Below are 14,446 nucleotides of genomic sequence, written 5' to 3' on the forward strand. Positions count from 1 at the left end.
AGTACTGCACTCATCTATCAATTTTACACTGGGAATTGCTTCCCATTCTTGGCTTGATTTCTCGAGAAAAGGGATAAAAGAAACCTTCCTGGCAATCTTTTCCTGTGTTGGTTCCTTTTGCTTAATTTGAGCAACTTTAAATGTTTTGTCCTTAAGTGTCTTGAATGTTAGCTGGTCTTGTTCGACTATAGTTTCTTCAGATTTCTCTTGTGGTTCATGTGATGACAATGAATCCATAACTGTCACACACACTCTAGCTGTTTCCTCATGTTCTGGAAGAATTCCTGAGGTACCGTCTTCAAACTGAGTTATCTTTTTAGTTTTACCTTTAACTATGACTAATTTTGGTGTTACTTCTTTGTCTGCAGTGTCTTTAGCTGGAGCTCTTGGTTCAGGTTTAGATTTGTCACTGTCTCCTTTCTTTAAAATTGCAGATTTTTGTCCTATTTCTTTTTGTTTATGAGCCAATTCATCTTTGACTTGGGTAAACCTTTCAGGTTTGTCTTGTGGTTTGTCTATTTTTGAAATAAGTGGTTCATGTCCAACATCAAATTCTACTTCAGATGATGGACTTGTTTTTAGGGAAGTATCGGAAGAAACCTTCCTGGCAATCTTTTCCTGTGTTGGTTCCTTTTGCTTAATGTGAGCCACTTTAAATGTTTTGTCCTTAAGTGTCTTGAATGTTAGCTGGTCTTGTTCGACTATAGTTTCTTCAGATTTCTCTTGTGGTTCATGTGATGACAATGAATCCATAACTGTCACACACACTCTAGCTGTTTCCTCATGTTCTGGAAGAATTCCTGAGGTACCGTCTTCAAACTGAGTTATCTTTTTAGTTTTACCTTTAACTATGACTAATTTTGGTGTTACTTCTTTGTCTGCAGTGTCTTTAGCTGGAGCTCTTGGTTCAGGTTTAGATTTGTCACTGTCTCCTTTCTTTAAAATTGCAGATTTTTGTCCTATTTCTTTTTGTTTATGAGCCAATTCATCTTTGACTTGGGTAAACCTTTCAGGTTTGTCTTGTGGTTTGTCTATTTTTGAAATAAGTGGTTCATGTCCAACATCAAATTCTACTTCAGATGATGGACTTGTTTTTAGGGAAGTATCGGAAGAAACCTTCCTGGCAATCTTTTCCTGTGTTGGTTCCTTTTGCTTAATGTGAGCCACTTTAAATGTTTTGTCCTTAAGTGTCTTGAATGTTAGCTGGTCTTGTTCGACTATAGTTTCTTCAGATTTCTCTTGTGGTTCATGTGATGACAATGAATCCATAACTGTCACACACACTCTAGCTGTTTCCTCATGATCTGGAAGAATTCCTGAGGTACCGTCTTCAAACTGAGTTATCTTTTTAGTTTTACCTTTAACTATGACTAATTTTGGTGTTACTTCTTTGTCTGCAGTGTCTTTAGCTGGAGCTCTTGGTTCAGGTTTAGATTTGTCACTGTCTCCTTCTTTCTTTAAAATTGCAGATTTTTGTCCTATTTCTTTTTGTCTATGAGCCAATTCATCTTTGACTTGGGTAAACCTTTCAGGTTTGTCTTGTGGTTTGTCTATTTTTGAAATAAGTGGTTCAAGTCCAACATCAAATTCTACTTCAGATGATGGACTTGTTTTTAGGGAAGTATCGGAAGAAACCTTCCTTGCAATCTTTTCCTGTGTTGGTTCCTTTTGCTTAATGTGAGCCACTTTAAATGTTTTGTCCTTAAGTGTCTTGAATGTTAGCTGGTCTTGTTCGACTATAGTTTCTTCAGATTTCTCTTGTGGTTCATGTGATGACAATGAATCCATAACTGTCACACACACTCTAGCTGTTTCCTCATGTTCTGGAAGAATTCCTGAGGTACCGTCTTCAAACTGAGTTATCTTTTTAGTTTTACCTTTAACTATGACTAATTTTGGTGTTACTTCTTTGTCTGCAGTGTCTTTAGCTGGAGCTCTTGGTTCAGGTTTAGATTTGTCACTGTCTCCTTTCTTTAAAATAGCAGATTTTTGTCCTATTTCTTTTTGTTTATGAGCCAATTCATCTTTGACTTGGGTAAACCTTTCAGGTTTGTCTTGTGGTTTGTCTATTTTTGAAATAAGTGGTTCATGTCCAACATCAAATTCTACTTCAGATGATGGACTTGTTTTTAGGGAAGTATCGGAAGAAACCTTCCTGGCAATCTTTTCCTGTGTTGGTTCCTTTTGCTTAATGTGAGCCACTTTAAATGTTTTGTCCTTAAGTGTCTTGAATGTTAGCTGGTCTTGTTCGACTATAGTTTCTTCAGATTTCTCTTGTGGTTCATGTGATGACAATGAATCCATAACTGTCACACACACTCTAGCTGTTTCCTCATGTTCTGGAAGAATTCCTGAGGTACCGTCTTCAAACTGAGTTATCTTTTTAGTTTTACCTTTAACTATGACTAATTTTGGTGTTACTTCTTTGTCTGCAGTGTCTTTAGCTGGAGCTCTTGGTTCAGGTTTAGATTTGTCACTGTCTCCTTTCTTTAAAATTGCAGATTTTTGTCCTATTTCTTTTTGTCTATGAGCCAATTCATCTTTGACTTGGGTAAACCTTTCAGGTTTGTCTTGTGGTTTGTCTATTTTTGAAATAAGTGGTTCATGTCCAACATCAAATTCTACTTCAGATGATGGACTTGTTTTTAGGGAAGTATCGGAAGAAACCTTCCTTGCAATCTTTTCCTGTGTTGGTTCCTTTTGCTTAATGTGAGCCACTTTAAATGTTTTGTCCTTAAGTGTCTTGAATGTTAGCTGGTCTTGTTCGACTATAGTTTCTTCAGATTTCTCTTGTGGTTCATGTGATGACAATGAATCCATAACTGTCACACACACTCTAGCTGTTTCCTCATGTTCTGGAAGAATTCCTGAAGGTACCGTCTTCAAACTGAGTTATCTTTTTAGTTTTACCTTTAACTATGACTAATTTTGGTGTTGCTTCTTTGTCTGCAGTGTCTTTGCCTGGAGCTCTTGGTTCAGGTTTAGATTTGTCACTGTCTCCTTTCTTTAAAATTGCAGATTTTTGTCCTATTTCTTTTTGTCTATGAGCCAATTCATCTTTGACTTGGGTAAACCTTTCAGGTTTGCCTTGTGGTTTGTCTATTTTTGAAATAAGTGGTTCAAGTCCAACATCAAATTCTACTTCAGATGATGGACTTGTTTTTAGGGAAGTATCGGAAGAAACCTTCCTGGCAATCTTTTCCTGTGTTGGTTCCTTTTGCTTAATGTGAGCAACTTTAAATGTTTTGTCCTTAAGTGTCTTGAATGTTAGCTGGTCTTGTTCGACTATAGTTTCTTCAGATTTCTCTTGTGGTTCATGTGATGACAATGAATCCATAACTGTCACACACACTCTAGCTGTTTCCTCATGTTCTGGAAGAATTCCTGAGGTACCGTTCTTCGGGAGACCTGTTTTGTCTAAAGGTATACTTTTTGTTAAAGGGGGTAATTTTGTTGTTTTACTACCTTCCTTACTGTCAGAACCTTTTGTATCCATTATGTCTTTTTGATGTGGAACTATTTGGACTGGAATTTTGATTCTCAATGCTTCTGCGTCACCAGTATCTTTTTTATCACATTTTTTCTTTTGTGTTGATGTTTGTTGTGTGGACTCCTGACCTGCTTTATTTATTTGAAATTCCCTTTGTAAAGAAGTAATTGGAAAGACCTTTTCATTAAGTTTTGCTGTGGTTTCTCTTGTGACACCCTCTGTCTTTAGACCATCAGTAACAGAGAAAGCACTACAAGTTCCAAAGTCTTCATCAGGCTTGATCATCTTGGAGAAATTTTTCAAAGGAACATCAGTTTTTTGTACAAAATCTTCATCCAGTTTTTCTTTTTGTTTTTTCACCAAAGTCTTAAGAGTGAACTCTTCTCTAGGATCAGCTTGAATCCTCTGAGGAGGTGCCTTTGAAAGGCAAGTGGTATCTGCTAGAGGATGAAGATTTTAAGAAGTGGGAAGAAAAAGCACCATGAATCGGTGCCAAGAGATTAGAGGGGAAAACAGAGACACAAAGACTTAGAGTTAAAGAACAAAAGCAGGGATCATCAGAAAGTGTGGCAGCTCACAATCAGACATGAACAGAGGCCATTGCTCTACCTTTATCTGGTCCTCCTACTATAATCTCAGCACTTTCAGGAGTCAGAGCTGGAGGAACTGTTGTGGGAATGGCCTGGGTTTCTTCTTCCATTTCATTTTTCATATACAACATGCCCATAATTAGTAGGGAAGAAAAAGAGGACAAAAAAGAATTCATTTAAGGAAAAAAAACAGGCAGTAAAAGAAGAGTGAGGCATGGGGGATAAGACATAAAAATACACTTATCATGAGTTGGAACAGGACAGATGTCCAAGTGTTCCTTCGGTTGGTTCAAAGAATAGAATGTGTAATCGTGTGAGAATAAAAAGGATAGTTAGTCTCTTGATACCTCTGGCAGCTGATTGTGGTGAAGGTCTTTTCTTTTCAACTGCCTTTAAAGGGACCAAAGATTTTGTCTCGGGCACCTTCTCCACAGATTCCTCCTTTGGAGGTCTGGCCCTGCTTTTCTCGCCTTTTCTGGTTGCACCTTCAGCTTTTGTTGAAAATGCTGTTGAATCTTGTTGGATCTCTTTTGGTCTCTTCAACTCAATATCAGTGAATGACTCAATCAATTTTTCTTCAAGGCTCTCTCCTACTTTAGACACAACTTTCTTCTTGAAAGTAACGTCAGATTTGAGCTCCTGCGCTGCCTCAGGTTTGACTACCAACAAATCTTGTAAAGTTTCTTTACTCGAGACAGTGATATTTGTTGGTTGAATCTGGGTTTCCACAATTCTGTTCATGTCCTCTGTAACCTTTTTCATCTGGGAAGGTGCTGCGACATCAAACCGGTATTGGACTGGGGCTTTTTCTGCTTCGTTTATCGTTTCTGTGACTTGTTCAACTCTTCTGTCCCTTTCTTTCGGTATGATTAATGTGATGTGGTCATCATGTTTAACTGATTTCTCTGTCAGTACCCTCCTTTCTTCCCTACTTTGTTTTCTTGCATCTGTGCTGATAGTCACAGGAGCTTTGGGTTCATCGATCATGACCTTCGCCACGACTGACCCTCTGTCTTTGTTCCCGTCTTCAGTTTTTACAATGTCGCCCTTTCTCACTTGTCTCTCTTTGCTCTCTGCCTTAAGAGCCATCTGTCTCTGTTTTTCAATTGTGATGTTGGTCTCATGAAGAGAATCCTCTTTTCTATCTGGTATGACCATTATTTCTTCCGTTTTTGCTTTCAGAGGTTTATCTGGGAGCGTTGACTTCTCCCAAACTTTCTCCTCTATGGCAGCAGTGGTTTCTTGTGTTTTCGGGACAAGTTTATGTTTAGACAGCTTGGTTTCTTTCTTGGCTTTGTCAGTAACAGAAATCTCGCCTTGTATTTCAGATGTTTTATCTCTTTGGCTCGTGTCTTCATCATATACCTCAGGCAATGATAGTACAGCCTTTCCCGGAAGAGCTACCTCATCTTCATATGACAGTATGACGTGTTGTTCAAATATGTCTTGATTCTTTTCAACTTCCTGCATGGGGAACTCTGCTGTGTGGCTGACTTCATGTGTCTCCCGAGTTCCTTCTATTTTTTTGGGCTTGATGAATTTCAGAGTTGCTGAGAGTTTTAAGAAATACAAGAAGAGGCGTCATGATGGCGGCGCCAAGAGACAATGACAAACACAAAGACAAACATCAGAGTTAAGAAGGAGGGCAACATTTTGGTATTAGTGCAAAGTGAAAATCCACCTGCTCACTATTACAATCAAGGCTGAATTGACAGTTAAAATGCTCCATCATGGCTGGTACCTTTTTCTGTAGAGACTTTCTTCTCTTCTGTAGGAACAATCGCCTCAGCCTCCTTTCTTACTGTTTTTGAAAGAATTAATCATTTTTAATTAACTCCAGAAGACCAAGAAGCAAATAATCACAAATGTCATGCAAATGTTAAATCCGGCAAGACGAGACGCAAAAGAAATGGCAGATGGCATAACAGACCCACTTATCAAGAAGCAACCCCTCAGTTAAATAAATGCTGTAAATGGACTGACTGGGCAAGACTCAAGGAGATATAAATTCCATCTATTGTACCTGTAGCTGGAGCTTTCAGTGCTTGTAGTGCCTGTTCAGGCTGAGCGTCAGAGGCCTTCTTAGATTTTTTATCAAGCACTTTTAAGGGTAGCCTTTCCACAGGTATTTTTTCGGTGTCTTTCTTTGACAACACTTCAGGTTTTACTTTGTCAACCTTTATAGGAAGCTCTGCAGGTAACTTCGCAGGAGTTCTCTCCTCCTCAGTTAGCTTCCTCTGAAGAGCAGCTTTCTCTGGAACTGTTTTTGGTGGTTTTTCTGGAACTTTCTCAAGTACTTTTTCATGAACCACCAGCTTTGGACTTTCCTCAACTTTTCTCATTGATTCCGGCACCTTTCCTGGGACCCTCTCAAAAGTGCTTTCCTCCACCTCTGCTGTATCTGCAGGTTGTCTCTCAAGAAATTCTTCCAGTACCTTTTCAGAAACCCTTTTGGCTTCCAACAGAACCCTCTTATCATACTCCTGGGGTACATGTTCAGGCACTCCTTTAGGTAAGAGTTTAGGTTTGGGCTTCAAATCTTTAAGAAGATTTGACACAGGACATGGCAAGAAAAAAGAGGTTAAAAAGTGCTGGCGCACAATTAATTAAAGACATAGTGAAAGAAGAATATAAAAAACCCTATCAATGTTCACTTCTAAAGCAATAAGAATCATGGAAGATCTGCTTTATAACATCTAAAACCAGAAACAAAGCTTACTTCCAAAGTACAGAGTGTATGTGTGTTTTTGGACCTGAAAATGTCATTAAAATCAGTCCAGAATTTTGTGAGTTATTTTGCAAAGAAAAAAATGCTGGCTGTCATGTAACCTCCTTGGCGGAAGTAATGATACCAACAAATCAAAGAAGCTAGCAAGGCTTTGGCTTTAACCAAGAAAAGATCCATCAGATAATGAAAAGTACCTTGTTTTGTTGATTCTTCGATGGGTGCAACAGCTGGTTCTGATTTCTTGGCTGTTTTGGGAGGCTCAGGAATTGTTTCTAAAGAGCATCATTCACACATTAGAAGCATTTCAGTAAAATGAAGAATGTGACAGGAAGGGCAACTCTGTCGAGTGTAAGATGATAAGATGTACTCTAAGATTTGACTCAAGAAAACCCTCAAAAGCATTGGAAGATTATCGGCATATAGACGTTTGGGTGCCACTGCATGAATACCTCAAATAAAACTACTATTATACATCAGTTATCAGTGACAGAATGTGATGCCTTGCAAGTTAAAGTTTGACTCTGGAGTTAAGGCTGTCAAGAAAAACTCCAGGTCAGAGACATTCAATACCTTTTTTTAGTAGTTGCTTTGTTGTAGGCTTTGGCTCTAGTTTCACTCCAGCATCAATCTCCTTTACTTCTGGTTTGGACTTCCGCAGTACCGCAGGCTCTGGTTTGGAAAGTGGACGTTCTGGCTTTATTTCAACAGGCTGAGGTTTACCAACTTCTGGTTCCTGCTTTTCTGGTTCCTGTTTAGTTGTTTCAGGTTCTCGTGCAAGTTTCTTCAGTTCCGGTTTTGGGACTTTAGGTTCAGGCTTTGTTGCTTCCTGGATTTTTGGTTTGGCTTTTTCTGGTTTTGGAACTTCAGCCTTTGATACTTCTGGTTCAGGCTTAACCTTTTTCAGTTCTGGTTTTGCAGCTTCTTCAGCAACTTAAAGTAACAATTAAGTTTGGGAAGATATCAGAAAATAAATTAAGCCACAGAAACACCAAGAGCGGCTTCTATGTTCGAAGCACAGGTGAGACATCTTGTTACACAGAGAAACAAAGTAGACACAACAAGAATTCACCCAAACGCACATGACCACACAAACAGTAAATACCTTTGGATGGTGGTGTTTTCAGCTTCTTGACTGGTTCTGGCTTGGCCTCAGACTCTGGCTCAACCTTCACTGCAGGCTTGGGTTCAGGTTCCACTTTGGGAGCTGGTGTGGGCTTGGCTTCACTTTCTGTCTTCGGTTTTGGCTTTAGTATGGGTTTTGCCTTTGGTTCAGGTTCCACCACCAGTTTGGGCTTTGGTTCAGGTTCAGCCCTTGGTTTGGGCTCTGGTTCGGGTTCCACCTTTGGTTTGGGCTTTGGTTCAGGTTCTGCCTTCGGTTTGGGCTTTGCTTCAGGTTCTGCCTTCGGTTTGGGCTTCGGTTCTGGTTCTGCCTTTGGTGCGGGCTTGGTCTCAGGTTTGGGTTTAGCTGCAGTTTTTGGTTCCGCAGGTACCTGAGGCTCATCTTCAGGCAGGTAAGACAGACAGTGGCTGAGGTTAGCATGTAATCAGCAGAATCTTTTAAGCAACTGTTAAGAGGCTTTAAAAGAGGAAGTGAAAATGGACACTGAAGACAAAAAGTGCTGTCAGATGTGTATTTTTCACTTACTTCAGTCCACACAGTAGTAATTAGACAAAAGAGGTGAGTATCTCAACTGTAAACAAAGAACTGTTTTTGGTTTGTGCCAATCAGAGTAAAGTTAAGTACCTTTCTTTGGTTCTTCGGGAATCTTGGCTGGTGGCAGAGGAGCACTGTCCTCCGGTTCTTGCAAGATACATTAAAAACATAAGTAAAATTCTAGGAAATGGAAGTATTAAAGGACAGAGCAACAAAGATGTAAGATATATCAGAATGTTAAAATCGGACACCTCTACCTTTGACAGGAGAGACTTCTTTCTTTTCAGAGACTAAAGCTTTGGCAATCTTCTCCTCCACTGGCTTTTTGGGCTCTGCTGCTACAGTGTTTCATTTCATAAAAAGAATAAAATTTCAAACTCTGAGGAGGATTCACATCTATGTGAATTAAGGGTTAAAGTGAAACTCTGAATATGTGAAAAAGACATGGAAACAGGCATTGGGGTGTATTGGTACCTTTTGGTGGTGAAGGCTCCTTCTTGGGTGGTGCTGGCTTCTCTTCTGGCTTTTTCTCTACTTAAAAGACACGATCGTATGAGGACCACAGGACAAATGTGAAGAAATGTCAAGTAAAGCGAAGCGCGCCACAAGATATTAAGACCAAACTAAGTTGTTAAATAACATGCAAATAACGACGGAGCACAAGGAGACAAGCCCCACGGGGACGTAAGTGCAGAAGGACAAAGCTTAGATTTTACGTTTGTGCGTAGCACAGCTTAGCAGGAGGCTGAGCTACAGGAGGTGAGGATTACCTTCTAATGGGACTCCCTCTCTCATTTCAACCTTTTTGGTCACCACCGTCTCCTCAACAAGAACTCTTGTAGCTGGTTGAGACAGAGGACACAGGAACATGCTCAGAGTCAGCGTAATACAATGTTCCTGCTGGATAACCAAGTAGAAATCCTGACACAGCGATTAGATGGACAAACACAAGTGAGTCTGAGCTCATGATAGACCCAAGGTGTGAAGACCACGAAGAGGACGGGAGCCAGTAAATGGAAAGGCCACGGCTTCAGTCACAATACTTTTTCTTGATGATGAACTTCTGAAGTGTCTCATTTGAATAAAACATCATTCTAATTTCAGAGGTTCAAGAAAAGAGAAACTAGAGACCAAACAGATGGTGAAAGAATCCAGGACGCCTGGACATGGGCGCCTCAAGAGTCACCGAAGGAATTGGAACCAAACTAAAGACGAAATGAGATGAAGTTCTAATAAACATATACACCCAAAATACCTCTACAATCATGACATTAAAGAATCAAGGTGGCTGATGCAAAATACGGATCAAATCGGAATGCCCATCCGTCATTAGGGCAACATTTAAACCACCATGAAGGAGGTCAGATCACATGCTCTTCACTGGATGAGGAGGAGGAGGGTGACAGAAGAGTCTTCGATCACTATCAACCTCGGCAGAGCAACTTTTCAGAGTGGGGACACAAAAGAAGACAGGAAGATCCACAAAGGAGCTAAAGGTTCCTTCATGTGCAGGAGGGAACCCACGGAACCTACCTCCTCCTGGACTGTGTCAGTGCTTCATCAGATACGTGAAATTTGAACTGAAATGTTTCTCTATGTTCAAACTTTCCTATTTATTTGATGTTGACAACTCTGAAATGTCTGAACTTGGATCTAATAACTAGGTTTATTTTTGAATACTCCTTTTATCCTAATGTGGAAGAATGGATGAATGATTGAGTTAGAGACAAAAACACTGTTTTGAATTCTTGCATGTCAAATAAAAACAAATGAAACATGCATTATAATAAGAAGAAATAATAATCTGATGGGGGACACAGAAAGAAATGCACTGGTTGAAAATACCTCTTTGTTCTTCTTCATAATGATAGAATTCAGCAGATTCTTCAAAGGAAAGAGAACATGCTGGCTTCATTATCACATTAAACCAAAAATCAGAATACAAAATGTTTAAAATGATGCCTCTTTAAGTTACCTTGGATTTCCACTGAAGACGGAACCTCGGGCCTCTGAACCGATAAGTCCGTGACATCTACACAATCACACCAAGACAACAGAACAGGTCTTTAACAGGACTTTAGGGGAAAAGTGCCTTTAATTAACATCAACCACCGCTAACATGCTGAAATCCAAAGCCTTTATCATTTCAACCTAATCACCTGTAGCATTAGCCTTATCATACCTAACATAGCATTCACCTTAATTTTAGACAGAAGGAAATAATTCCTTAGCTTCTATAGGTAAGAACAAATAGAAGATACTATGTTCTGTGTGTAGCTAATAGCAATGCCAATTAAAGAATGTCTATCCACGGATGGAAACTAGAACCTGTCCCATTTCCCCCAGAACTGCTCTCCCTCATATGGGTTGTGCCACCACCCACTCCGGCCATAAATAAAACCTCCCGGCAGACATTTGGACCATTTTGTACTGGGGGGTCCTTCGTTCGGTAGCTTTAACGCTCCCGCGCTTCTCTCGTATTGTTCCTGGTTTATTCCAAACAGGAAAATCCCACCTATGACCCGGAAAAGCGCAACAGGGCGGCCGTGGCTCATGCTGGTGCCCTTGGGTGGTTCTTCTGGCTCCACAACAGTGAGTTGTGATGCTCAGACAACATCCAATCAAACTTGCTATTTCTCAAGGACGGGAATTTAGATCGGAGTAGAATTTATTCACGTTTAAGATAGCTGATATAAACTTTAGCGTCTCGCTCGGCTCACTCAGGGAGACACCTGTCCGCCGCCGCCATGTTGTGTGGGCTGATCTGTATCGAATAGTGTTGCGTTTTTAAACCGTAAACCTTCAAACCGAGCTCCCACTTACCTAAAGGCACCATCGCCAGTTCAATTTCTGCGAAAAGGGGGAAAGCAAAGCGCAAGTTAAAAGCTAAACGAGTGGAAGGCTGAACAGAAGCTTTAAAGGTGCCGCCTGACTAGGAACTGTACCTTTGCCAGACAAATAAAGCTCAGCTGTGCTCTTAGCCTCTCCTCTGGGCTCCAACCTCACAATCACTGAGTACACGCCTACATGGGATTATTAATGAAGACGATGAACACTCAGGTCAGAAAGAAACAATGAGAGACAAGTCTGAGGGGCTCTGACGCTGCGGCGGCGCTCTACACACCTTCGTCTTCGATGGTCACATTTCGGATGACCATGAAATGTCTTCGGCCCTCACTTGTGAAGTTGTATTTGGGGCTTTCTTTCAGTTCCCAGGTGTCTTTGTACCATGAAACAATGGCATTGTCGAAGGACACCTCGCACTCGAATGTGGCCGACTGCCGCTCATTGACTTCGATGCTATGGATGCGTTTGGTGAAATGAATTTGCTCGGCTAAAAAAAAGAAAGACGGATAAACGAGTGTCTGACAAAAATGGAAGTCTTGATTAACACGCCGACCACGTGGCAGCGCTGGGATGTAACTGAGTATTTCTGAGTATTGTTACTCCTGACTGAACGAGTCTACTTTAGCTGCTTTCAGGTTTTATACGTTAATCTGAATGTTTCATAAAACAAATACTGACATTTTCATTCCTGTAGTATTTTAGTAGTGTCTAATTGTTAAGTGGCTTCTATATTCTTGAGATTTAGCTTGATTATCCAGTAGTTTATTTGATGGTTTAGCCATACTGTGGTTAGCTTTGTTTAGTTAGAACACAGAAATAGAGAAAATAGAAAAACAAAAAAGGAAAGAAGGTTTTTTTAACAAAGAAGAACTCTCAATTAGAACAAACAAAATGTTCATTTAAGTTTCAAGATGTTTCAAGATGTCATTCTACTTTTACATTTTTCCAAAATATGTCTAAATGTACTTTAACTTGTAGTTTTAGTGTTTTACTATTTAGTATTTAACATTTGTGGTTACTGTTGTACCAGAATACTTTAGTTACATGTTACAAAACTGCCACATGGAGAAGGTTATCAGGCGGCTTGGCTGACTGGTTGTTGGGAGAAGATGGATGAAGATGGACATACAGACAAAATGACAGTCGACATTTCTGGCAAGGTAACCCAGAAGAGGAGAGGTGGAACCATGTTATGATAGAGGGAGACAAATCCCAGAAGAAAGAGACAAAAAAGAGGGAAATCCAGAAAAATTAGTCTCACTGTTTGATGGAAAAGGTGGAAGAGGTTAGTAAAAAACCCAAATACCATCCAGCACGTCTAGAAGGCTTCAGGATTATTTCCAGGTACAAACCTTCCACCCAGAGGTCGGCCGACGACTGCAGGTTCTGATACTGGCAGGTGTATCGGCCCTGGTCTTCAGGCTTGAGGTCACTGATCAGAAGTTTCTGAATCTTGTGTTTCACCTCAGATGTGAACTTGCCCTTCAGCTCTAACTGTTTTCCATTTTTAAACCACTGAGCTTGGACATTGGGGATGGACAACTGACAAGACAGCGTGCACGACTGGCCCTCCTTACCCGAAGTGTCCTGTAGATGCTTTTCAACCTCTGCCTCTGAAAGACACGAGGAACAGAAACATCTGTCAGAAACAAACATGTCACTAACCATAATTCATCCATAATAATCCCGGGAGCCCGTTTGGCCCATTTAAGGGGCAACATTTCTCTGGTCTTCTTGATAAATGATGATTTCAATAGTCTTGGGTCAGATTTGCTTGCACAATTGTCCGCTGGTCACATGATTGATGACAACATGACAAAGCCAGCGGTCATAAAAGAAGCTTCATTCACACTCAGATCTCAATTCTTCTGATATTTTTGCTTCCACAAAATTGCCACTTTCTGAAAACAGATGCGATTAGGACACAGTCCCTCTACTGACCCATAACGACGAGCTTGGCACTGGAGATGTGGGGTCCACAGACCACCCGGTAGTTGCCCTGGTCTGATGCCTGGCACCTCCTGATCTTGAGCAGGTGGCGGTCCCCACTGGCACTGATGTCGTACTTGTCGCTGCTGTCCAGTTTCTGGGTGCCCTTGTACCAAGACAGGGCGATCTCTGGGTAGTTGATCGTGATCTCACACTGGAATTCTGCCTCCTTGTTAGTGAAGACAGACTGGTCAGAAATATCCCTCAACACGGTTACGGGCTGTGGGAGACAAAGCAGAGCAACATGAACCATCTGACCGACAGAGTCCGTCAGGTGTCAGAAAGTTTGATCTTTGGATTCAACCCGACCTCCGTCCTCTCCATCCTCTTCTGCAGGTCAGCCACCAATCTGGCCATGTCCTCCTCAGACTGTCTCTCAACACGTTCCAGCTCCTGTCAATCACAGCGGCATCACTGCACAGCTCCTCTGACTGGCAGACACGTGCAGTGAGGACAGCAACTTACTGGTCTTCCACTTTCCATAGCCTTCTCCCTCTTCAGCTGCTCGATGGCCTGCAGCATGCCGCGGTAGTCGGTGATGCCGTACATCCGGGCATATTTCTCATACTCTTTGGGGTCGACGTTCCTCAACAGCTCAATGATATCTATGTCCTTCTCTTCCTTTGGACTTTTCTGCTTCGAGGGGGTCCTGAGAGGAAAAACCCGTAAGATTCGTGGATTTTATTGGAGTTATGATTGTTCGCACGTTTTGACTTTGACAGCTAGGCCGGGGTTATTTCTCCTGGTTAGTTAGTTCACTGAAGGTTTAGGGTTCTCTCACTTTTTCAGCTTGGCTCGGAGGTCTCCATCAAGCACCGCCGTCTCCTTCTTCTCCTCCACATGTAGTTCGGAGCTGCACTCAACCTCCCCGTGCTTGTTGGAGGCGACGCACCTGTACTGGCCTGAGTCAGACCTGGTCACCTCACGGATCTCTAGCTTGGCCTCCTGGCCCTTCTGGTCGACAGAGATGCGACCACCGTGTGTGATCTGCCGCCATTTCCCCTTCATCCACTTCACATTGGGGATGGGGTCACCGCCCACTTTGGCCATGAAGGTGGCGGTGCTCTCTGTAAACAGCAGGTGGAGCATTACGATGAACAAACGCACACTTTTCTTTTACATAATAGATTCATTTCATTTAAAGAATG

The 14,446-nt window shown here is 41.4% G+C and overlaps 1 protein-coding gene across 1 annotated transcript in view; it reads right to left on the reverse strand.

Moving 5' to 3' along the window:
* ttn.2 (titin, tandem duplicate 2) overlaps window positions 1-14,446 on the reverse strand; it is a 160,376-nt gene that overhangs the window by 96,842 nt on the left and 49,088 nt on the right. Inside the window, 20 exon segments of the mRNA XM_057024964.1 lie at window positions 4,100-4,183; window positions 5,822-5,881; window positions 6,104-6,619; window positions 7,003-7,080; window positions 7,379-7,738; window positions 7,911-8,309; window positions 8,553-8,609; window positions 8,720-8,800; window positions 8,937-8,996; window positions 9,233-9,304; window positions 10,308-10,346; window positions 10,438-10,494; window positions 11,286-11,312; window positions 11,408-11,485; window positions 11,587-11,796; window positions 12,662-12,922; window positions 13,251-13,518; window positions 13,608-13,691; window positions 13,764-13,947; window positions 14,080-14,365. Coding sequence (XP_056880944.1) covers window positions 4,100-4,183; window positions 5,822-5,881; window positions 6,104-6,619; window positions 7,003-7,080; window positions 7,379-7,738; window positions 7,911-8,309; window positions 8,553-8,609; window positions 8,720-8,800; window positions 8,937-8,996; window positions 9,233-9,304; window positions 10,308-10,346; window positions 10,438-10,494; window positions 11,286-11,312; window positions 11,408-11,485; window positions 11,587-11,796; window positions 12,662-12,922; window positions 13,251-13,518; window positions 13,608-13,691; window positions 13,764-13,947; window positions 14,080-14,365 — 3,261 coding nt within the window.

The sequence above is a fragment of the Takifugu flavidus genome, chromosome 1 (assembly GCF_003711565.1).
Source record: "Takifugu flavidus isolate HTHZ2018 chromosome 1, ASM371156v2, whole genome shotgun sequence".
Classification (NCBI taxonomy): domain Eukaryota; kingdom Metazoa; phylum Chordata; class Actinopteri; order Tetraodontiformes; family Tetraodontidae; genus Takifugu; species Takifugu flavidus.